Genomic DNA, 23,612 nt, shown 5'->3' with positions numbered 1-23,612 from the left:
TCATGCATGGTAGGCAAGCACTCTACCACTAGGCCAAACTCCCAGCCCCTATAAGTTTTCTTTTGATTCTGGAGTTGTTTTTTTTTCCATTTGCTATGTAGAAGCTTTTTAATTTGATGCATACCATTTTTTAAAATTTCTTCTTGTTTTATATTTTGGAAGCTCATTCCCTATGTCTCTATTTTCAAGAGTTTTCCTTTAGCACTTTCCGTATTCCCGGGTCTTACATTAAGATCTGAGATCCATTTAGTATCATGTCACCCTTACCCATGGTTTCTGATGGGGTTGTCCAGATGGTGATGAGAGCTTGAGAATGAAGTCAGTCTGGGCACTCTCCGCGGGGCCTGATTAGCTCTGGAGCAGGTCGAGTCTCGGCTTCATGCCCTCTGATACATGGAGAAGGTGGAGTCACGGCCTTATGGGAGGCTCTGTAGGTCCAAACAGTACATAGGACAGCAAGTCCCCTAAAGAGTGAGCCCAAATCTGGGCTCAAAGGCCGTGTTAGCATTGCCTTCCAGCCTCAGAGAGATGGGCAGAGTCAAGGAGAAGCTATGTCTTGGTCAGACTCTTATCCAGTCACTTCCAGAGTCCTAGACCTGGACACCCCGAGCCCAGCCAGGGACCAGGGCCCCTGTTACTTACAGTGTCATAGTTACAGGGATGTTCAAGCTCTGTCTGTGCCTCTCTCTCTCCTTGGAGCCCACATGCGTTGCCGAAGTTGAACTGAATTGGCCAGTAGGTTTTAAATACTGCATGGACTAGGTGGATGGATTCTCTGGCCAGAGAAGGGAGCCTGGAAATGGTTCTGTGATGCTCAGAGTGTCTCTCCTGTGTCACATACATGGCTCTAGTGCCAGCCTCACCAGGTTTGCAATGGAGAATGGACCAGAATGACACCTAGCTCTGCAGTGAGGAAACCATGATATCTCCAACACAGGCATCTTCTTCCTCTTGTCGCAATGTGAAAACTGAGCTGTTCTCCCCTGGTGATAGGGCTGTGTGGTGTGGAAGGTCGTTAACTGTGGGTTCTTTGGGTGTTGCCCAGCTGGATGGCAGGTCTGCTTACTTAAAGCATCTCAGCCTCTAGTTGCTGTCAGCCATGGTTTCAGGGTGACTTGGGGTGTTTGGGATCCTTGAGTATACACTTCTTCCTACCTTTCCTGGATGACCTCAGCCACAGCAGTCCTTCCCAACTCAAGGACCTGGCAGGTGCTCCGTGCTCTCCACCCCCGCCCCCCAAGTCAGGGCCAGCAGGTCCAGAGTGAGGCCCATGAATTCCTGCCCTGTGTCCCTTAGAGGCGCGATGATGCCGGCCCTGCCTGAGATTCTGCTCTTCACCCCACTGTCCTGGGCCCACCTTCTTCAGCCTTTCCGCCAGGCTGGACCCTGGCCTGAGTACAGAGGGAGATGAGCCAATGCTGGGCTTTCTGGGAGAGGGTCTCGCCTCTCGATGGCCCCTCAGGGGGTGTGCTGGCTGGGAGCTGCACATCCTGGGAGCCAGTGCTGGCCACTGGGACCCAGGCTGCCCATGGAAGCACACATCCAGGCCAGCCCAGCCCCCGGAGGACCACTGTGTCCCTCTCAGTTTAGACCTCACGTGTCGTTCTTTCCGTGCTCTGACCGGTAGGGACAGTGTCCAGTCAGAACTGATGTCTTGTTCTGTGTGGCTCTCTAGGACTGGCTTGGATGTGGCTAGTGGATGTGGGGTACACAGGTCTTTCTCTGGGGAAGGAGCTGTCCTACCACTGTTGTGGATGCACATGGCTTGACCCACAGCCAGAGCCACACGTCCCCACGGACCCCCACGGCCACAGCAAACCTGCAGATGGCTGTGTGCTTAAGATTGGCTTAGGACCCCTGTGCCAATCCACCAGTGATGGGAAGTAAACAGCACCGCAGAGCCCCTGTCCTGCTCATTGCCCTCCATCCTGGATCAGTCAAGGAGACACTGAGGTCGACACAGAGGGCAGCGTGGAGCCTCCTGCCCTTCCCTGCTGCCCCTCTTCACAGCCCCGCCCTGGAGCCCTGGCTGCTCTGCTCCCGGAACGGTAGATTTAAGCCAGGATCCCTGGGTTTGGAGTGAAAGTGGCCGCAGTGCGAGGGCCTGGCCCACAGCGGCTTCCAGCCCTATGGCCTGGCCCTGGGGAGCACTTAGATTTCGTTACTTCTCTGACCGTTTTACAAATGACAGTCACATCCTGTAACATTTGGGGTCTTGGCTTGTGCTCTGGACCAGCCTGGGCTGAGGCCAGGTGGCTCCGGGCAGGACGTTTACAGGCCATGGTGTAGCCTTGGCTCGGACCCAGGCCGGCCACATCCGGGCTGCCCTCCCCTCCCTCTGCCTCCCTTCCTCACGCTCATTTTTGGGGGAGATTTCCCAAAAGAAATTTTAGGAAGGATGGCCCCAGTCATGAACCCCTACTGCAAGGCTTGCTGCAAACCCTGGATGAAGAGCTCTAAGTACCCAACAACTTGATGATGCACAGAGCCCAAAGAACTCATGACCTTGGATCTGCATGCCTGCTGGGACAGCACTGGCTGAAAACAATGACACTGGTCATCACCAAGGATGGGGGGACGCCTGGGGTGGAGGGGCACCTGGGGTGGGCCTACAAGGATGGCCACTCTGGGAACAAGCCTGTCCAGCTGGGACAGAAGGGCCCAGCAGGCTCCTGTCTTGGCCTGGCCACCTTAGTGGGTGTCCTGGCTGGAGCCTGTGATCTTTGAGTCCCCAAGGGACCCCCCTCCCCCTTCCCCCCAATAGATCAGTGTTTAATGCCAGGCTCTGAAGGCTCTGGATTCTGTGTGCTCACTTCCTGCTTCCTCCCGGGCTGTTGGGATAGACACTTGGGTTTTTCCTGGAGGATGCAGCCTGCCACTTAACCCCTGCGACCACTGGAGCCCTGGGCCTGCCTTTAACCCGCAAGAAGCACAACCTTCCTTCCCCGTGCTGTTGGCTTGGCCAGTGACTTGAGCAAGCTCTTGAAGCATTGATTTTCCTCTAGTGGGTGAGGGATGTGGGGGAAGAGAATTCAAACAGAGAGAGAGAGAGAGAGGGAGCGCTCCTGAGGTAGCTGTGCCAGATAGCGTGTTTTCTACCTTGGGCCCCCCTGGAACTCCAGAGGAGCCAGCGTGGCTTCCTGGCCGAGGGGGGAGGTAGGAAGAGACATGTGTACTCACATGCACTCCGGGGGAGTGAAGGAGCCTGTCGTGGAGAATGTGGGCTCCCAGAGCTATCTTGTTTGTGAGCTGTGTGTGGTTACCAGTTCCAAATAATAAGGTAGCATGTTAATACCCCCCCCTCTAATTTACCTTATGCTGTACACGTCGACGGGGAGGCGTGCGGGGTTGTGCTTTCAAACCTAAACAACTCGTCAGCTCAGGGTAGCCGAGTGGCCCCGGTGGCTCTGACCCTGCCTTGCTGGAAGGATCCTACCAGCAATTAGAAGGGAACTGTTGGCCACTTACAGCATAGTGATTACTTCTGTGAATGCTGCTAAATTAAATAAGTGTTATCTGCATGATTTTTTTTTCCCTCCTAAGACTTTGGTTTCTTTTGAAAGAAAACATTTTGTTACTTCTGAGCAGATTTTGTTTGTAACCAGCACAAGGAACCTGAAACTATTTCTGTGGTGCTTCAGAGTTCTCATCTCTCTGGAGACGTCCTCATCGGGGAGCAGGGAGGGGTCCCGAGACAGGCCCATCATTTCCACAGGTTTCCACCCCTGGAGAGGACCTGGTGGAAAGTTCTGACCAGATCAGCAGGAGCTGAGGGCTGGGCCTCCCCTCACTGTTCCTTCTCACTTTCCCCACAGTTCTCTGGGGTGACAGGAGAATTAACCATGCCGAAGCAAGCAATTCCTCTGGTGAATTTGCCACATTGCACAATCAGCTTCCACCTCTGTCTAGCCCAGCCCCAGACAGCCTCTGCCCATCGGTCTGTTCTGGATCCTGCGTAGACGTGGGATTGATCGTGCGGTGTTTGACCTTTCGTGTCTGGCTTCCTTCACTTCGCCTGATGGATTCTGAGCATGTTTAATGGGCAGATAATGAGTGTATGGATTTATACGATATCATGTGCTGTCGGCCTGCACGCACAGGCTGTGCCTTGGGGGCAGGGTCAAGTCGGGGTGCTCAGCAGGTGTCCCCGTGCCGGGCTGCTTGGTCCATGGGCCAAAGCCTTTGTGAGACAGGTTCTGCAGCACAGCGAGACGGCCCTGGGTAGGGAGGATGTTCCAGAATCGCTGCTTCGCGTCCTGTCTCTCTCATGCACAGTAGCAAGTGAGGGCTTCGCGCCTCCCAAGGGCCACCCCGCCAGCCGTGGGCGTTTGGGCTGCGGCTGCTGTGAATACTCCCCTGTGCTGGGGCAGGGGTGGTGGTGAATGCAGGAGTGGAGTTGCTTCCCTTCCTCTCTAAACTCCTCCTCCCGTCCTGGTCCTCACCTCCCCAGTGTCAGCGTGTCCTCCAGCGGTCAGGCCACCCCAGAAGACCACAGGCAGTCCTGCCCTGGCACTAGCCCTCCCTAAGGACAGGCCGTTCCACACGAGCCAGTTAGGATCCCTCTTCTTACCCAGCCCTATCACCTGCCACCCTGCCAGTCCCATGCCTGTGACCTTGGCATGCGTGCCACACACCTGCCCTGACATCACCAGGAACTACCATAAACCCTGCCGAGGGCCCGAGGCCAACCCCGTGGGAGGCTGGAGTCCTCCCAAGAGCTCAAGACCCATCTCTGCTCTCTAATCTCCGAGGCCACGAGGGTTCTGGGCGTGGTTATGGTTCCCCATCCGTTCAGTGCTGGCTTCACCCCTCCTCAATCCTGTGAGGCCCACCGCAGCCTGGCCTGTTCTCCCTGCAACAGGACTGGACCGTGGGTCCTCAAGTGGCTGGAGAGACAGGGCCGCTTGCATGCCACAGGTTTGGAGATGGTCACAGACTAAAGAGGCCCCAGCTGTGCTGCTGGGCAAAACGTTGGTCCCTGAAGGAGCCTGGTGGAAAACTCTGCTGAGAGTTTCTGGCTTTGCAACATGGCCTGCTTGGCTCAGGGTTGTGCAGAGGTGATAGCTGCCCACTGAAGGGCGGTGGCCAGGGTTGCTGGCACTCTCTCGCCTTCGGGTCCCAGAAGGGCCACGTCCCTGGGGATCCCTGGACCACAGAAGTTGACTGTGTTGTTTCCTATAGGTGACGGTGACGTTGTAAATAATATGTATGAGCCCGACCCGGACCTGCTGGCCGGCCAGAGTGCCGAAGAAGAGACAGAGGACAGCATCCTGTCCCCTATCCCCATGGGGCCACCGTCCCCCTTCCCCACCAGCGAGGACTTCACCCCCAAGGAGGGCTCGCCCTACGAGGCTCCGGTCTACATTCCTGAAGACATTCCCATCCCGCCAGACTTCGAGCTGCGGGAGTCCTCCATCCCTGGGGCTGGCCTGGGAATCTGGGCCAAGAGGAAGATGGACGTCGGGGAGCGGCTTGGGCCCTGCATGGTGGCGCCACGGGCCGCGCTGAAGGAGGCGGCCCTCACATGGGAGGTGAGCACTGAGTCTGAGCATGATGGATCGCCACCATTTGTCTTGTGTTCAATCTATTTATAAAGCCGGGTGAGCAGTCACGGCCCGAGGCGGGAGGCTCGGTGGGTTGGAGAGAGCGTTCGAATGTCACATTTCCCAGGGTTATTTTATCCTGAAGCTCGCATGACGTGACTCAGAAAACATCGGGGTCCCGCGGCCGTTGTCAGCCCCCACGGCTGTGGCTCTCTCTTCCCGGAAATGTGTCTTTCATGAGCTCATGTCTTGGAGCACGCCACGCCTCCCGCGGGATGGTAGGTGCTAGCGGCCCTGGCCGCAGAGTGGGGAATGGCCCAGGCTTCATTCTAACCACAGGGGCCTGCGGCAGCACTGGGTTACATCTAGAGTCCATGCAGTACACAATGTCAGGACTCCTGCCCCAGCCCCAAGGGGCCCCACATCTCAGATTGGCCGGTACAGCCTCATCCTGCCAACGCGGGCCGTCTTGTTGATTTACCTTTCCAACTGTGTCTCTGGCAGCCCTGGTGTCGCTGTGTGAGGTGGGCCTGCGTGGGTCGATTGGGGAGGACAGAGAGGGCGCTGATGTCCCCAGAGGCTCAGAACCAGAGGTGTCCGGGAGTGCCCCAAGCCGGGGTCAGAGGATGCCTAGCCAGCACGGCCACCACAGCACTCATCCCTTCAGCCACGGCCCCATGGCTCGATCTCGGGGGTAGTTTTGAGGGGTCTACCTGGTGGAAAGTGGGAGCACAGCTCCAGATCGGCTCTGACGTTTCACAGCCAAGGGCCTGAGCCAGAGTTGCCGCAGGGAAGGGAGAATGGCTTAGGTGAGGAAGATGAGCAGGATGGCGGGCGGTGGTCCCATCACTGTAGGGCTGAGGAGCCCATCAAGGGGACAATGGCCCTGTGTTCTGTCTCAGTGCATCGCCCATCCTTGGAGACCTTTCCAGAACGTTCTGCACTTCAGTTTTCTGTATTGAATGAGGGAAGGATTCAGATTTGTGGTGGTACCTCACGGTTCTCAGACTGAGCAAGCTGGGAGTCTGCCTGGCGCCCCAGAGTCCCCTGGTGCACGAGGCCCTTTCCACACACTTGGGAGGCTCTTGAGACACCTGTAGCCCTGCAACTGTCCCAGGCCTCCCCATCTGCAAAGCCCTTCCTCGGGACACCCAGGGAGCCTGGGGTGTGAGTGCACCCATCTGTGGAGGCTCTGGGTCACACCAGAGCTGAGGGCTTGAGTCTCCCCCTCCCAGCAGTCAGGTCCCTGGGGTGCAGGGCCTCGTATGGGTCATTGTCACAGCCCAGGGGTCCATCTGTGTGTGGGCTGGGGCCCCTCATTGTTCAGAGCATTTCAAGGTCCCAAGTGAGCAGACAGAAGAGCCAGGCAGCCGAAGGAAAAGGCAGATTGAGCTTTATAGTCATCCAGCATGGTGGAAGCTGGAGCTCAGTGGGCTGGCGCAAGTCTGTAGGTATGTGAAGGCCCCTGCCGTCCAGGGGCGGCAGGCACAGCTTGTGGACCAAGGTGGAAGTCACCTTCAGGAATGATTGGCCAGGGCCCAAAGAGCAAGGTGAGGCAGGACTCGGAAAGCCCTCCCTCCACTAGGCATGTGCCTGGCTCAGTCGGGGCCTGTAAAGCGTCCCCACGGGTCCCAGGAGGGCGTTTTGTACACAGCCGGCAGGTGGGTGTGTGGGGACTGTGATTGGCATTGAGGTCTACAGAGGGGTCCATTCCTGGCTTTCTCTGCTGGGGGGTGGGGGTGGAGAGAGGACTTGGAGTGTTTGACGTACTCTACAGAGGTCTAGATCATTTCATTCGTAGGTTCCTTGTAGATGTTGGAAAACAAATTCTACCAGTAGATTTGAATGACCTTGAGGTGACTTTTCTTTTTGTCTGCTCTGATGCAAGCTTTTTTTTTTGTTGTTTGCTTTTTTTCTTTTAAAGAAATGCCCTGTATCGTGGTTCTTATAGTGCCAGGCCTGGTAGAGCCTGTCACTATCACCAACCTGTGCTTGTTGACTTTGCCATGTTATTTATTCTCCCAGTACGTGAGAGAACAGCCGCCTGCCACCGCCTTCTTCTCCCCCCACACCCGCCACCCCCACCCCGCTCCCTGCAGAGAGCTTTGTCCCGAGGTCCTGACCCGACAGCTTCCTTTCATGCCAGGGCTTAGAGATATTCGCCCTCAGCCCAGCGTCCTCAAATACTATTCCAGACACACATTATCTCGCCTGACCTTGTTTTCTCTGCAAGTTCAAGCACCGATTACCTGGCTTTGTCATCAGTCTCTGGCTCTCTACCCTTCCAGTTCACAGCCCAGCTGCTGCACACTTGTTTGTGTTGGTGGTGATTAGAGGCAAAGGTGGAACTGGACTGGAAGCCATCATGCCCCCCCTGGGAAGGTGTGCGGAGGTGGGGGAGGAGAAGGAGGAAGAGGGGGGAGGAGGAGAGGGAGGAGGAGAGGAGGAGGGGGAGGAGAAAGAGGAGAAGGTGATGGCATGTGAAGATTTAATCCACCTCTGCTGCAAGTCCATGACTAAGGTGTAAGTGGCCTCTTTCTACCTCCAGAGACCTTGCTGGGGCCTGTGGGAGCAGGGAAAGGGTTTGGACCGCTCCCCTCTAAGCAGCCATGCTGGAATTTTCCAATGGTGTCCTGAAAAGTAGTTGACTGCTGCTTTATTCTTTGCTTCCTGGAGGTCTGAAAGCTGTTCAGGAGAGACTGTCAGGTGCACCCCCCCCCCCCCCCCCCCGCTTCCCAGTTTTCCTTGACTTGTTGCCTGTGTGCCTTATCTCCTGATCACACAAATGGGTGGAGAGTGGGGTGAAAGCCGGACTGGGTATGGAGGTCAATCCCTGGTTCCAGGCCTCTGGTTAACCATCTCAGATCACTCACACCAGGAAGCCCTGGTCTGCTGGCTGCTCCAGGCTGTGCTTCTGCAGACCTGGGGAGGAAGGAGAGGCCCAGGGAGGTCCAGGGCGTATGTGGTTAGACTCTCACCAGGATCCCCAATTCTAGACCTAATTCCCTCTCACCCTAGTCGTCACGCTTTATGGGCTGGAATGACTGGATTTCACTATCATAAACACAGTCTTCTGAGCAAGAGAGAGTAATTGACATAGCAAAGACGATAAGTGACATCCAAGGAGCACCTGGTGTGGTTTTTCCTTGTCGAGGGAAGCTGGAAGCTCAGCTCTGTGGCCGGTTCAAAGCTCAGTCCCTCAGCTTCTGCTGTGGAGCCTGGGGGTCACACCAAGTACCCCCCCTCTGTGGCAGGGGACCCTTTGGGACCATGGGGCACCATGAGAATGTTTTTCTGTCCACTGTGGGAACTGTTCTTATTCTGGATCCTTCCACAGGAATAACAGGGAGGGATGGCTTCCTTTTCTCATTCTGTAAGGAGAGGGCTTTTTTGGCACTAGGTTTTAAGACAGCAGGCCTAGGCTAAAGCCCTTCTCTCCCCAAAATGGGTCTGAACCAGATGCCCACGTATCTGAGGGGATGGGAGAAGTGTGGACTCCCCACCCTCATTCTCACTCCTTGCCCACCCTCCTTTAACAAAGCCAGTACAGGGCGGGAGGAGGCGGAGCTGAGCCCCACACCCTCCCTCCTTCCACAGCCACTGAAGAGGCTGTGCCCTGCTCTGGGTGAGCCAGGAACATTCAGGGCCTCTGAGACCCCTTTTCCCACACGCTTCGAGACTCTGTCAGGAATTACCTCCTTGTCACATTGGAAGGAAATACGTTCATGTCTGGTGCCTCCTCCACCCAGGGCCGGCTTGTCCAGAAGGTACCTCAGTTCACAACTCCGCCCCCCCGCCCCCCCCCGCATCGGAGGCAGCACTAGATACACTGCCTCTGCCCCCCAGCATCACAGACTCCCCCGGCACCCCCAGATTCACATGCCCTGCTCAGAGATCCCCCTCCAGCCTCACACCCCATGCAAAGATTCCACCCAGAGTCCCCCCACACTGGCATCATACACACCCTGCTCAGAGAGCCTCCCCCCCACACCCCCTGCCCCAGCTTCACACCCCATTCAGAGATGGCAGCTCTCCACTCCCCTCTCCCTGCCTGGAATAAATCACCCAGTGATTGCTTTCCATTGCCCTGGGGTCTGCGAAGACAATGATTCTGATCATTTGTTGAGTAAATCATGACATTTGTCATCATGCTGTTTATTTTGCTAATTAAGAGGTGGCTGTGGTGACAGCCCAGAGGGGGCGGGTGGAGGAGCCCACCTGGCCCGGGCGGGGTCTGCAGCTGCGGGCCTTGTAGCCTGCTGGGGTGGCAGGCGGGCAGGCAGGGCGTGGAGGAAGGCAGATGAGGGGGCAGGTTTTGCACTCACACTGGCCAGCCTCCTCCTCTGTCTGATGGGTTCTTGTTGAGGGTGTCTCCTCCAAAGCCCTCTTAGCAGCGTGGTGTGTGTGTGTGCCCAGACCGTAATCAGCACTCAGCCGTCCTCGTCGGCTGAATAAATGCAGATGCTTGTGTTTAAGAAGCCAGAGGAAAACCTGACGGAGTGCTGATAGGGTTTCTGTCAGCTGAAGAATTTTGCTCAAGTGGATGGCCTCACCCCCTGGCCTGAGTCACTGAATATTGATAGATCCATTCATTTATTCAATCAACAAATGGGCCAGGACTGGGCCATAGCCTGTGGGAAGCTGTGAGGTTGTGGGCAAGCAACCTGGAGTCTTCTAGCTGCCTAGATTCTACTGTGCCATGAGTCCCCATGCCAGCTCCCCCAAGGGGCCCTGGAGCCCATAGGGGTTTTGGAGAGGGTTAAGATCTCTGGGGACCCAAGACTCACTGGTGACAAAGAGGTCAGGACTGGAGGACATGTGGGCACAAAGCTACTCCAGTGCCGCCCGTTCAGATCTGGAGAAAATTCTGCAAAGTTAATAGGACTTCATTGTCCATAACGCCAGCCTGGAAGAAAGGTTGGAGCTATAGAGATTGTAAAGTGTGCTCACACAGTCACCACCTACACAGACTCCAGAAACACCAAGCTTTGCTCGTCCTGGGAAGAGAAGAGCCCCGAGCGTGGGATGGCCGTGTGAAGGCCCCTCTGGCAAAGGGCAGAGGCCTTGGCAGAAGACATGTGTGGTGGGCTGACTGACAGTTCCCAGGGAGTGGCTGGGCCTGCCTGGGGCTTGGGGGGAGGCTCCGCTCAGGAGCTCCAGCAGAAGTCTTAGCTTCAGCCATGGTATCTGAGGCAGCAGAGCCTCCTTCCCTCTCTCCTCTGGCTCTCACATACCCTCCCCAGCCCGAGGCTCTTCTCTCGTTGGTCTTTCCAGAAGATTCACCATCCACAGCACAGACCAGGATGCTCCTCTCATGTGGCCAAGTCCACCCAAGCTTGCTATGAGTGCAAGAACCCCTGTGTCTCCGCTCTGCCCCACCTGGCCTTGATGGCCTTGGGGAGCTGGCTGAATGTTTTGTGGGTATTGAGGTGGCAATGGGAGCCATTTCTCTTGGGAATTCTGCCCAGAATCTGGAGCCACAGGGTCCCAAAGAGACCCTTCCAGGCCCCAGGTTCATCCCTGAGTGTAGGCATGAGCCGGCCTTTCCCCCGGCTCTAGACCTGTGCACTCCCCACCCAGTTCCCAGGGTGCCCCTTGGTGGTGGACTTCTGGTGCTGGCCACGCCTTCAGACCAGGTTTGTGGACAGGAAAGTCAGCATGGAGGCTGGGGGTGGATAGGGGCTTGCAGCTGAGGCCACTACAGTCCTCTCAGGTGTGTGTTGGTGCCAGGCAGGAGCTGGCGCCAGACTACTGTGTACATCCTGGGCTGGGGGCAGACATGTGTGAGGCCCAGGTGACCAGCAGTCCTCCCCTCTGAGGACACCTCTCCTCTGCTTCTGCATCTCCACTTCTTCCCTACTCCTCCCTACAATATACAAGAAATCAAGAGAGTCCAGAGATCAGAGCTAGACGCCCTTCCATGAGGCGCACAGCCGGGGGCCTTGCATCCCTGCAGGCTTTGTTACAGGTTTGGAGTTGGCATCACACCTGTGGAGGCAATCTTTGCAACCCAGTAACTGGGGGTGGACAGACCAGATGGCAAGGGCGCAGCAGGCAGTGGTAGCTTGGGATAGAGGTGGGGAAGGGTCATTGGGTCCCTGAGGGTGGCTGTGGCTGCCCTAGAGCAGGGAGTGCCCAGTTGCCCTGGGCTCCAGTGCTGACTTAGGGCGAACTCCAGGATCCTGCGTATGCCTAAAGTGGAGGGGTCCACTGTGTGCAGGACCAGGCATCGCCAGAAATCTAAAGGGGGTCCTCTATGGAAGCAGAGCCTGTGGGGAGACTGAGCTCAGGTGCTCCCAGCACTTGTTCAGGTGACTGCCCACTGTGAGCCATGGGTCGAGGACAGGCTAAGTCTACAAAGGAAGATGTGAACATGGACAATTCACTCGGCAAACCTATCTACTCACGGTTGAGGGAGGGCCCTGTGTGTCTGTACTGATGGCAGAGGAGAAGAGCACTGTAGGCATCTGGACAGAATTAACAATACTGGAATGCCTGGTGACCAAAAGCTTCTGGCACCGAAGGATTGCAGTGGGGGAAGGTAGTGGACAATGGAGGTAGAGAATGGCACTGGAGGATCACAGTCGAGGATGACAGTGGAGGATGGCAATGGAGGATTAGAGTGGAAGATCACAGTGGAGGATGAGAGTGGAGGATGACAGTGGAGGATGACAGTGAAGGATCACGGTGGAGGATCACAGTGGAGGATGACAGTGGAAGATGACAGTGGAGGATGGCAGTGGAGGATGGCAGTGGAGGATGACAGGGGAGGATGACAGAGGAGGATGACAGAGGAGGATCACAGTGGAGGATGACAGTGGAGGATGACAGTGGAGGATGGCAGTGGAGGATCACAGTGGAGGATCACAGTGGAGAATCACAGTGGAGGATGACAGTGGAGGATGACAGTGGAGGTTGGCAGTGGAGGATCACAGTGGAGGATGACAGTGGAGGATCACAGTGGAGGATGACAGTGGAGGATGACAGTGGAAGATCACAGTGGAGGATCACAGTGGAGGATGCCAGTGGAGGATCACAGTGGAGGATGACAGTGGAGGATGACAGTGGAGGATGACAGTGGAGGATGACAGTGGAGGATCACAGTGGAGGATGACAGTGGAGGATTACAGTGGAGGATGATGGTGGAGGACCACAGTGGAGGATGACAGTGCAGGATCACAGTGGAGGATGACAGTGGAGGATCACAGTGGAGGATGACAGTGGAGGATGACAGTGGAGGATTACAGTGGAGGATGATGGTGGAGGACCACAGTGGAGGATGACAGTGCAGGATCACAGTGGAGGATGACAGTGAAGGATCACGGTGGAGGATCACAGTGGAGGATGACAGGGGAGGATGACAGTGGAGGATGACAGTGGAGGATGACAGTGCAGGATCACAGTGGAGGATGACAGTGGAGGATCACAGTGGAGGATTACAGAGGAGGATGACAGTGCAGGATCACAGTGGAGGATGACAGTGGAGGATGGCACTGGAGGACCACAGTGGAGGATGACAGAGGAGGATGACAGTGGAGGATGACAGTGGAGGATGACAGTGGAGGATCGCAGTGGAGGATAACAGTGGAGGATCGCAGTGGAGGACCACAGTGGAGGATGACAATGGAGGATGACAGTGGAGGATCACAGTGGAAGATCACAGTGGAGGATGATGGTAGAGGATGACACTGGAGGGTGACAGTGGAGGATGACAGTGGAGGATCACAGTGGAGGATCAGAGTGGAGGATGACAGTGGAGGATGACTTTGGAGGATCACAGTGGAAGATGATAGCAGAGGATGACACTGGAGGATCACAATGGAGGATGGCAGTGGAGGATGACAGTGGAGGATGAATTTGGAGGATCACAGTGGAAGATGATAGCAGAGGATGACACTGGAGGATCACAGTGGAGGATGGCAGTGGAGGATCACAGTGGAGGATGACAGTTTAGGATGACAGTGGAGGATCGCAGTGGAGGACCACAGAGGAGGATGACAATGGAGGATGACAGTGGAGGATCACAGTGGAAGATCACAGTGGAGGATGATGGTAGAGGATGACACTGGAGGATCACAGTGGAGGATGACAGTGGAGGATCACAGTGGAGGACCACAGTGGAGGATGACTGGATGAGGACAGTGGAGGAGGACATTGCAGTTTGACAGTGGAGGATGACAGTGGAGGATGACAGTGGAGGATGACTTTGGAGGATCACAGTGGAAGATGATAGTACAAGATGACACTGGAGGATCACAGTGGAGGATGGCAGTGGAGGATCACAGTGGAGGATTACATAGGAGGATGGCAGTGGAGGATCACAGTGGAGGATGAGAGTGGAGGATCACAGTGGAGGATCACAGTGGAGGATGACAGTGGAGGATCACAGTGGAGGATGACAGTGGAGGATCACAGTGGAGGATGACAGTGGAGGATCACAGTGGAGGATGAGAGTGGAGGATCACAGTGGAGGATCACAGTGGAGGATCACAGTGGAGGATGACAGTGGAGGATGACAGTGGAGGATCACAGTGGAGGATCATAGTGGAGGATCACAGTGGAGGATGACAGTGGAGGGTGGCAGTGGAGGATCACAGTGGAGGATCACAGTGGAGGATCACAGTGGAGGATCACAGTGGAGGATGACAGTGGAGGATCACAGTGGAGGATGACAGTGGAGGATCACAGTGGAAGATGACAGTGGAGCATGACAGTGGAGGATGACAGTGAAGGATGATAGTGCAGGATCACAGTGGAGGATGACAGTGGAGGATGACAGTGGAGGATGACAGTGGAGGGTCACAGTGGAGGATGACAGTGGAGGATGACAGTGGAGGATGGCAGTGGAGGATGACAGTGGAGGATGACAGTGGAGGATCGCAGTGGACGATGACAGTGGAGGATGGCAGTGGAGGAAGACAGTGGAGGATGACAGTGGAGGATGGCAGTGGAGGATGACAGTGGAGGATGACAGTGGAGGATGACAGTGGAGGATGGCAGTGGAGAATGACAGTGGAGGATGAAAGTGGAGGATCACAGTGGAGGATCACAGTGGAGGATCACAGTGGAGGATCACAGTGGATAATGACAGTGGAGGATCGCACTGGAGGATGACAGTGGAGGATGACAGTGGAGGATGACAGTGGAGGATGACAGTGGAGGATCACAGTGGAGGATGACAGTGGAGTTTGACAGTGGAGGATGACAGTGGAGGATGACAGTGGAGGATGACAGTGGAGGATCACAGTGGAGGATGGCACTGGAGGATCACAGTGGAGGATGACACTGGAGGATGACATTGGAGGATCATAGTGGAGGATGAGAGTGGAGGGTGACAGTGGAGGATCACAGTGGAGGATGACAGTGGAGGATCACAGTGGTCGATGACAGTGGAGGATGACAGTGCAGGATCACAGTGGAGAATGACATTGGAGGATCAGAGTGGAGGATGACAGTGGAGGATGACAGTGGAGGATCACAGTGGAGGATGACAGTGGAGGATCACAGTGGTCGATGACAGTGGAGGATGACAGTGGAGGATGACAGTGGAGGTTGACAGTGGAGGATCACAGTGGAGGATCACAGTGGAGGATGACAGTGGAGTTTGACAGTGGAGTTTGACAGTGGAGGATGACAGTGGAGGATCACAGTGGAGGATCACAGTGGAGGATGGCAGTGGAGGATCACAGTGGAGGATGACAGTGGAGGATGACACTGGAGGATGACAGTGGAGGATCACAGTGGAGGATAGCAGTGGAGGATCACAGTGGAGGATGACAGTGGAGGATGACAGTGGAGGATGACACTGGAGAATCACAGTGGAGGATCACAGTGGAGGATGACAGTGGAGGATCACAGTGGAGGATGACAGTGCAGGATCACAGTGCAGGATGACAGTGGAGGATAGCAGTGGAGGATCACAGTGGAGGATGACGGAGGAGGATGACAGTGGAGGATGACAGTGGAGGATCACAGTGGAGGTTGACAGTGGAGGATGACAGTGCAGGATCACAGTGGAGGATGACAGTGGAGTTTGACAGTGGAGGATGACAGTGGAGGATGGCAGTGGAGGATCACAGTGGAGGATGGCAGTGGAGGATCACAGTGGTCGATGACAGTGGAGGATGACAGTGGAGGATCACAGTGGAGGATCACAGTGGAGGATGACAGTGCAGGATCACAGTGGAGGATGACAGTGGAGTTTGACAGTGGAGGATGACAGTGGAGGATGACAGTGCAGGATCACAGTGGAGGATGACAGTGGAGGATGACAGTGGAGTTTGACAGAGGAGGATGACAGTGGAGGATGACAGTGCAAGATCACAGTGGATGATGACAGTGGAGGATCACAGTGGAGGATCACAGTGGAGGATCACAGTGGAGGATGAAAGTGGAGGATGACAGTGGAGGATGACAGTGGATGATGACAGTGGAGGATGGCAGTGGAGGATCACAGTGGAGTATGACAGTGGAGTTTGACAGTGGTGGATCACAGTAGAGGATGACAGTGGAGGATGACAGTGGAGGATGGCAGTGGAGGATGACAGTGCAGGATCACAGTGGAGGATGACAGTGGAGGATGGCAGTGGAGGATCACAGTGGATGATGAGAGTGGAGGATGACAGTGGAGGATGACAGTGGAGGATGACAGTGCAGGATGACAGTGGAGGATGGCAGTGGAGGATGACAGTGCAGGATCACAGTGGAGGATGACAGTGGAGGATGGTAGTGGAGTATCACAGTGGAGTATCACAGTGGAGGATGACAGTGGAGGATGACAATGGAGGATGACAGTGGAGGATCACAGTGGAGGATGGCAGTGGAGGATCACAATGGATGATGACAGTGGAGGATGACAGTCGAGGTTCACAGTGGAGGATCACAGTGGAGGATGACAGAGGAAGATCACATGGAGGATGACAGTGGAGGATCACAGTGGAGGATGACAGTGGAGGATCACAGTGGAGGATCACAGTGCAGGATGACAGTGGAGGATGACCGTGAAGGATCACAGTGGAGGATGACAGTGGAGGATCACAGTGGAGTATCACAGTGGAGGATCACAGTGGAGGATCACAGTGGAGGTTGACAGAGGAGGATGACAGTGGACGATCGCAGTGGAGGATAACAGTGGAGGATGACAGTGCAGGTTGACAGTGGAGGATCAGAGTGGAGGATGACAGTGGAGGATCAGAGTGGAGGATCAGAGTGGAGGATCGCAGTGGAGGATGACAGTGGAGGATGACAGTGGAGGATCACAGTGGAGGATGACAGTGGAGGATGACAGTGGGGGATCACAGTGGAGGATGACAGTGGAGGATCACAGTGGAGGATCACAGTGGTGGATGACAGTGGAGGATGACAGTGTAGTATAACAGTGGAGGATGACAGTGGAGGATGACAGTGGAGGATGGCAGTGAGGATCACAGTGGAGGATGACAGAGGAGGATGACAGTGGAGGATGACAGTGGAGGATGACAGTGGAGGATGACAGTGGAGGATGATAGTGGAGGATGCAGTGGAGGATCACAGTGGAGTATGACTGTGGAGGATGGCAGTGGAGGATCACAGTGGAGGATGACAGTGGAGGATGACAGTGGAGGATGACAGTGGAGGATGGCAGTGAGGATCACAGTGGAGGATGACAGAGGAGGATGACAGGGGAGGATGACAGTGGAGGATGACAGTGGAGGATCACAGTGCAGGATGACAGTGGAGGATTACAGTGGAGGATGACAGTGGAGGATGACAGTGGAGGAAGACAGTGGAGGATGAGAGTGGGGAATGTCACTGGAGGATGACAGTGGAGGATCACAGTGGAGGATGACAGTGGAGGATGACAGTGGAGGATCACAGTGGAGGATGACAGTGGAGGATAGCAGTGGAGGATGACAGTGGAGGATGACAGTGGAGGATCACAGTGGAGGATGACAGTGGAGGATCAGAGTGGAGATTCGCAGTGGAGGATCACAGTGGAGGATCACAGTGGATGATGACAGTGGAGGATCAGAGTGGAGGATCAGATTGGAGGATCGCAGTGGAGGATGACAGTGGAGGATGACAGTGGAGGATCACAGTGGAGGATGACAGTGGAGGATCACAGTGGAGGATGACAGTGCAGGATGACTGTGGAGGATGGCAGTGGAGGATCACAGTGGAGGATGACAGTGGAGGATGACAGTGCAGGTTGACAGTGGAGGATCTGAATGGAGGATGACAGTGGAGGATGACAGTGCAGGATCACAGTGGAGGATGGCAGTGGAGGATGACAGTGCAGGATCACAGTGGAGGATGACAGTGGAGGATCACAGTGGCGGATGACATTGGAGGATGACAGTGGAGGATGACAGTGGAGGATCACAGTGGAGGATGACAGTGGACGATGGCAATGGAGGATGGCAGTGCAGGATGACAGTGGAGGATGACAATGGACGATGACAGTGGAGGATCGCAGTGGAGGATGACAGTGGAGGATGACAGTGGAGGATGGCAGTGGAGGATGACAGTGGAGGATGACAGTGGAGGATCGCAGTGGAGGTTCACAGTGGAGGTTCGCAGTGGAGGATGACAGTGTAGGATGGCAGTGGAGGACCACAGTGGAGGATGACAGTGGAAAATGACAGTGGAGGATGACAGTGGAGGATCACAGTGGAGGTTCGCAGGTGAGGATGACAGTGGAGGATGGCAGTGGAGGATCGCAATGGAGGATGACAGTGGAGAATCACAGTGGAAGATGACAGTGGAGGATCACAGTGGCGGATGACAGTGGAGGATGACAGTGGAGGATGGCACTGGAGGATCACAGTGGAGGATGACAGTGGAGGATGACAGTGGAGGATCACAGTGGAGGATCACAGTGGAGGATGACAGTGGAGGATGACAGTGGAGTTTGACAGTGGAGGATGACAGTGGAGGATCGCAGTGGAGGATGACAGTGGAGGATCAGAGTAGAGGATGACAGTGGAGGATCACAGTGGAGATTCGCAGTGGAGGATCACAGTGGAGGATCACAGTGGAGGATTACAGTGGATGATGACAGTGGAAAATCAGAGTGGAGGATCACAGTGGACGATGACAGTGGAGAATGCCAGTGGAGAATCACAGTGGATGATGACAGTGAAGGATCACAGTGGAGGATGACAGTGGAGGATGACAGTGGAGGATTGCAGTGCACGATCACAGTGGAGGATGAGAGAGGAGGATGACAGTGGAGGATGACAGTGCAGGATCACAGTGGATGATGACAGTGGAGGATGAGAGTGGAGGATCACAGTGGAGGATGACAGTGGAGGAACAGAGTAGAGGATGATAGTGGAGGATCACAGTGGAGATTCGCAGTGGAGGATCACAGTGGAGGATCACAGTGGAGGATCACAGTGGATGATGTCAGTGGAGGATCAGAGTGGAGGATCACAGTGGAGGATCACAGTGGACGATGACAGTGGAGAATGACAGTAGAGAATCACAGTGGAGGATCACAGTGGATGATGTCAGTGGAGGATCAGAGTGGAGGATCACAGTAGAGGATCACAGTGGACGATGACAGTGGAGGATGACAGTGAAGGATCACAGGGGAGGATGACAGTGGAGGATCACAGTGGAGAATGTCAGTGGATTATGACAGTTGAGGATGACAGTGGAGGATGACAGTGGAGGATGACAGTGGAGAATGGCAGTGGAGGATCACAGTGGAAGATGACAGTGGAGGATGACAGTGGAGGATGACAGTGGAGGATGGCAGTGGAGGATGACAGTGGAGGATGACAGTGGAGGATGACAGTGGAGGATGGCAGTGGAGGATGACAGTGGAGGATCGCAGTGGAGGTTCACAGTGGAGGATCACAGTGGAGGATCCCAGTGGATGATGACAGTGTAGGATGGCAGTGGAGGATCACAGTGGAGGATGACAGTGGAAAATGACAGTGGAGGATGACAGTGGAGGATCACAGTGGAAGATGACAGTGGAGGATCACAGTGGCGGATGACAGTGGAGGATGACAGTGGAGATTCGCAGTGGAGGATAACAGTGGAGGATCACAGTGGAGGATGACAGTAGAGGATCACAGTGGAGGATGACAGTGGAGGATGACAGTGGAGCATGACAGTGGAGGATGACAGTGGAGGATGGCAGTGCAGGATCACAGTGGAAGATGACAGAGGAGGATGACACTGGAGGATGACAGTGGAGGATGAGAGTGGAGAATGTCAGTGGAGGATGACAGTGGAGGATGACAGTGGAGGATGACAGTGGAGGATGGCAGTGGAGGATGGCAGTGGAGGATGGCAGTGCAGGATCACAGTGGAGGATGACAGAGGAGGATGACACTGGAGGATGGCAGTGGAGGATGACAGTGCAGGATCACAGTGGAGGATGACAGTGGAGGATGACAGAGGAGGATGACAGTGGAGGATGACAGTGGAGGATGACAGTGGAGGATCTCAGTGGAGGATTAAAGTGGAGGATCAGAGTAGAGGATGATAGTGGAGGATCACAGTGGAGATTCGCAGTGGAGGATCACAGTGGAGGATCACAGTGGAGGATCACAGTGGATGATGACAGTGGAGGATCAGAATGGAGGATCACAGTGGAGGATCACAGTGGACGATGACAATGGAGAATGACAGTGGAGAATCACAGTCGAGGATGATAGTGAAGGATCACAGTGGAGGATGACAGTGAAGGATCAGAGTGGAGGATGACAGTGGAGGATCACAGTGGAGGATGACAGTGAAGGATGTCAGTGGAGGATGACAGTGGAGGATGACAGTGGAGGTTCACAGTGGAGGATGACAGTGGAGGATCACAGTGGAGGATGTCAGTGGAGGATGGCAGTGGAGGATCACAGTGGAGGATGGCAGTGGAGGATGACAGTGGAGGATCACAGTGGAGGATCACAGTGGAGGATGACAGTGGAGGATGACAGTGTAGTATCACAGTGGAGGATGACAGTGCAGAATGACTGTGGAGGATGGCAGTGGAGGATCACAGTGGAGGATGACAGTGGAGGATGACAGTGCAGGTTGACAGTGGAGGATCAGAGTGGAGTATGACAGTGGAGGATGACAGTGCAGGATCACAGTGAAGGGTGGCAGTGGAGGATGAGAGTGCAGGATCACAGTGGAGGATGACAGTGGAGGATGAGAGTGGAGGATCACAGTGGCGGATGACATTGAAGGATGACACTGGAGGATGACAGTGGAGGATGACAGTGCAGGGTGACAGTGGAGGACCACAGTGGAAGATCACAGGGGAGGATGACTGTGGAGGATCACAGTGGAGGATGACAGTGGAGGATGACAGTGGAGGATCACAGTGGAGGATGACATTGGAGGATGACAGTGGAGGATGACAGTGGAGGATCACAGTGGAGGACGACAGTGGAGGATGACAGTGGAGGATGACAGTGCAGGTTGACAGTGCAGGATCAGAGTGGAGGATGACAGTGGAATATCACAGTGGAGGATGACATTGGAGGATGACAGTGGAGGGTGACAGTGGAGGATGACAGTGGAGGATCACAGTAGAGGATGACAGTAGGGCATGACAGTGGAAGATTGACAGTGGAGCATGACAGTGGAGCATGACAGTGGAGGATGACAGTGGAGGATGACAGTGGAGGATGGCAGTGGAGGATCACAGTGGAAGATGACACTGGGGATGGCAGTGGAAGATCACAGTGGAGGATGACAGTGGAGGATGACAGTGGAGGATGACAGTGGAGGATCACAGTGGAGGATCACAGTGGAGGATGACAGTGGAGGATCACAGTGGAGGATGTCACTGCAGGATCACAATGGAGGATGACAGTGGAGGATGACAGTGGATGATGACAGTGGAGAATGACAGTGCAGGATCACAGTGGAGGATAGCAGTGGAGGATGACAGTGCAGGATCAAAGTGGAGGATGACAGTGGAGGATGACAGTGGAGGATCACAGTGGAGGATGTCAGTGGAGGATCACAATGGAGGATGACAGTGGAGGATGACAGTGGAGGATCACAGTGGAGGATAGCAGTGGAGGATGACAGTGCATGATCAAAGTGGAGGATGACAGTGGAGGATGACAGTGCAGGATGACAGTGCAGGATCACAGTGGAGGATGACAGTGGAGGATGACAGTGGAGGATGACAGTGGATGATCACAGTGGAGGATGACAGTGGAGGATGACAGTGGAGGATGACACTGGAGGATCACAGTGGAGGATGACAGTGGAGGATGACAATGGAGGATGACATTGGAGGAACACAGTGGAGGATGACATTGGAGGATGACAGTGGAGGATGACAGTGGAGGATCACATTGGGGATGGCAGTGGAGGATGACAGTGCAGGATCACAGTGGAGGATCACAGTGGAGGATCACAGAGGAGGATCACAGTGGAGCATGACAGTGGAGGATGACAGTGCAGGTTGACAGGGGAGGATCAGCGTGGAGGATGACAGTGGAGGATGACCGTGGAGGATGACAGTGGAGGATGACATTCCAGGATGATAGTGGAGGATCACAGTGGAGGATGACAGGGGAGGATGACAGGGGAGGATCGCAGTGGAGGATGACATTGGAGGATGAGAGTGGAGGATGGCAGTGGAGGTTGACAGTGGACGATGACAGTGGAGGATGACAGTAGAGGATCACAGTGGAGGATCACAAAGGAGGATCACAGTGGAGGATAACAGTGGAGGATGACAGTGGAGTATCACAGTGGAGGTTCGCAATGGAGGATGACAGTGGAGGATCACAGTGGACAATGACAGTGGAGGATGACAGTGGAGGATCAGAGTAGAGGATGACAGTGGAGATTCGCAGTGGAGGATCACAGTGGAGGATGACAGAGGAGGATGACAGTGGAGGATGACACTGGAGGATGACAGTGGAGGATGACAGTGGAGGATCACAGCGGAGGATCACAGCGGAGGATCACAGTGGAGGATCACAGTGGAGGATCACAGTGGAAGATGACAGTGGAGGATGACAGTGGAGGATCACAGCGGAGGATCACAGTGGAGGATGACAGTGGAGGATCACAGTGGAGGATGACAGTGGAGGATGACAGTGGAGGATGACAGTGGAGGATCACAGCGGAGGATCACAGTGGAGGATTACAATGGAGGATCACAGTGGAGGATGACAGTGGAGGATCACAGTGGACGATGACAGTGGAGGATGGCAGTGGCGAATCACAGTGGAGGATGACAGTGGAGGATGACAGTGGAGGATGACAGTGGACGATGACAGTGGAGAATGACAGTGGAGAATCACAGTCGAGGATGACAGTGAAGGATCACAGTGGAGGATGACAGTGAAGGATCAGAGTGGAGGATGACAGTGGAGGATCACAGTGGAGGATGACAGTGAAGGATGTCAGTGGAGGATGACAGTGGAGGATGACAGTGGAGGATGACAGTGGAGGATGGCAGTGGAGGATCACAGTGGAAGATGACACTGGGGATGGCAGTGGAAGATCACAGTGGAGGATGACAGTGGAGGATGACAGGGGAGGATGACAGTGGAGGATCACAGTGGAGGATCACAGTGGAGGATGACAGTGGAGGATCACAGTGGACGATGACAGTGGAGGATGGCAGTGGCGGATCACAGTGGAGGATGACAGTGGAGGATGACAGTGGAGGATCACAATGCAGGATGACAGTGGAGGATGAGAGTGGAGGATGACAGTGGAGGATGACAGTGGAGGATCACAGTGGAGGATGACAGTGGAGGATGACAGTGGAGGATCACAGTGGAGAATGACAGTGGAGGATGACAGTGGAGGATGACAGTGGAGCATGGTAGTGGAGGATGACAGTGGAGGATGACACTGGAGTTTGACAGTGGAGGTTGACAGTGAAGGATGACAGTGGAGGATGACAGTGGAGGATGGCAGTTGAGGATCACAGTGGAGGATGACAGTGGAGGATCACAGTGGTCGATGACAGTGGAGGATCACAGTGGAGGATCACAGTGGCGGATCACAGTGGATGATGACAGTGGGGGATGACAGTGCAGGATGATAGTGGAGGATCGCAGTGGTGGATGACATTGGAGGATGACAGTGGAGGATCACAGT

The 23,612-nt window shown here is 54.9% G+C and overlaps 1 protein-coding gene across 1 annotated transcript in view; it reads left to right on the top strand.

Annotated features, from left to right (window-relative positions):
* The window catches only part of Prdm16 (PR/SET domain 16), a 306,684-nt gene that overhangs the window by 89,426 nt on the left and 193,646 nt on the right, over positions 1-23,612 (top strand). The window contains exon 2 of the mRNA XM_090333935.1: positions 5,182-5,531. Coding sequence (XP_090190061.1) covers positions 5,182-5,531 — 350 coding nt within the window. The remainder of the gene's footprint in view (positions 1-5,181; positions 5,532-23,612) is intronic.

The sequence above is a fragment of the Megascapheus bottae genome, chromosome 6, assembly GCF_031878675.1.
Source record: "Megascapheus bottae isolate mThoBot1 chromosome 6, mThoBot2.hap1, whole genome shotgun sequence".
NCBI lineage: Eukaryota > Metazoa > Chordata > Mammalia > Rodentia > Geomyidae > Megascapheus > Megascapheus bottae.
The sequence above is the reverse complement of the archived record's forward strand: the minus strand, read 5'-3'. Positions and strand labels throughout refer to the sequence as shown.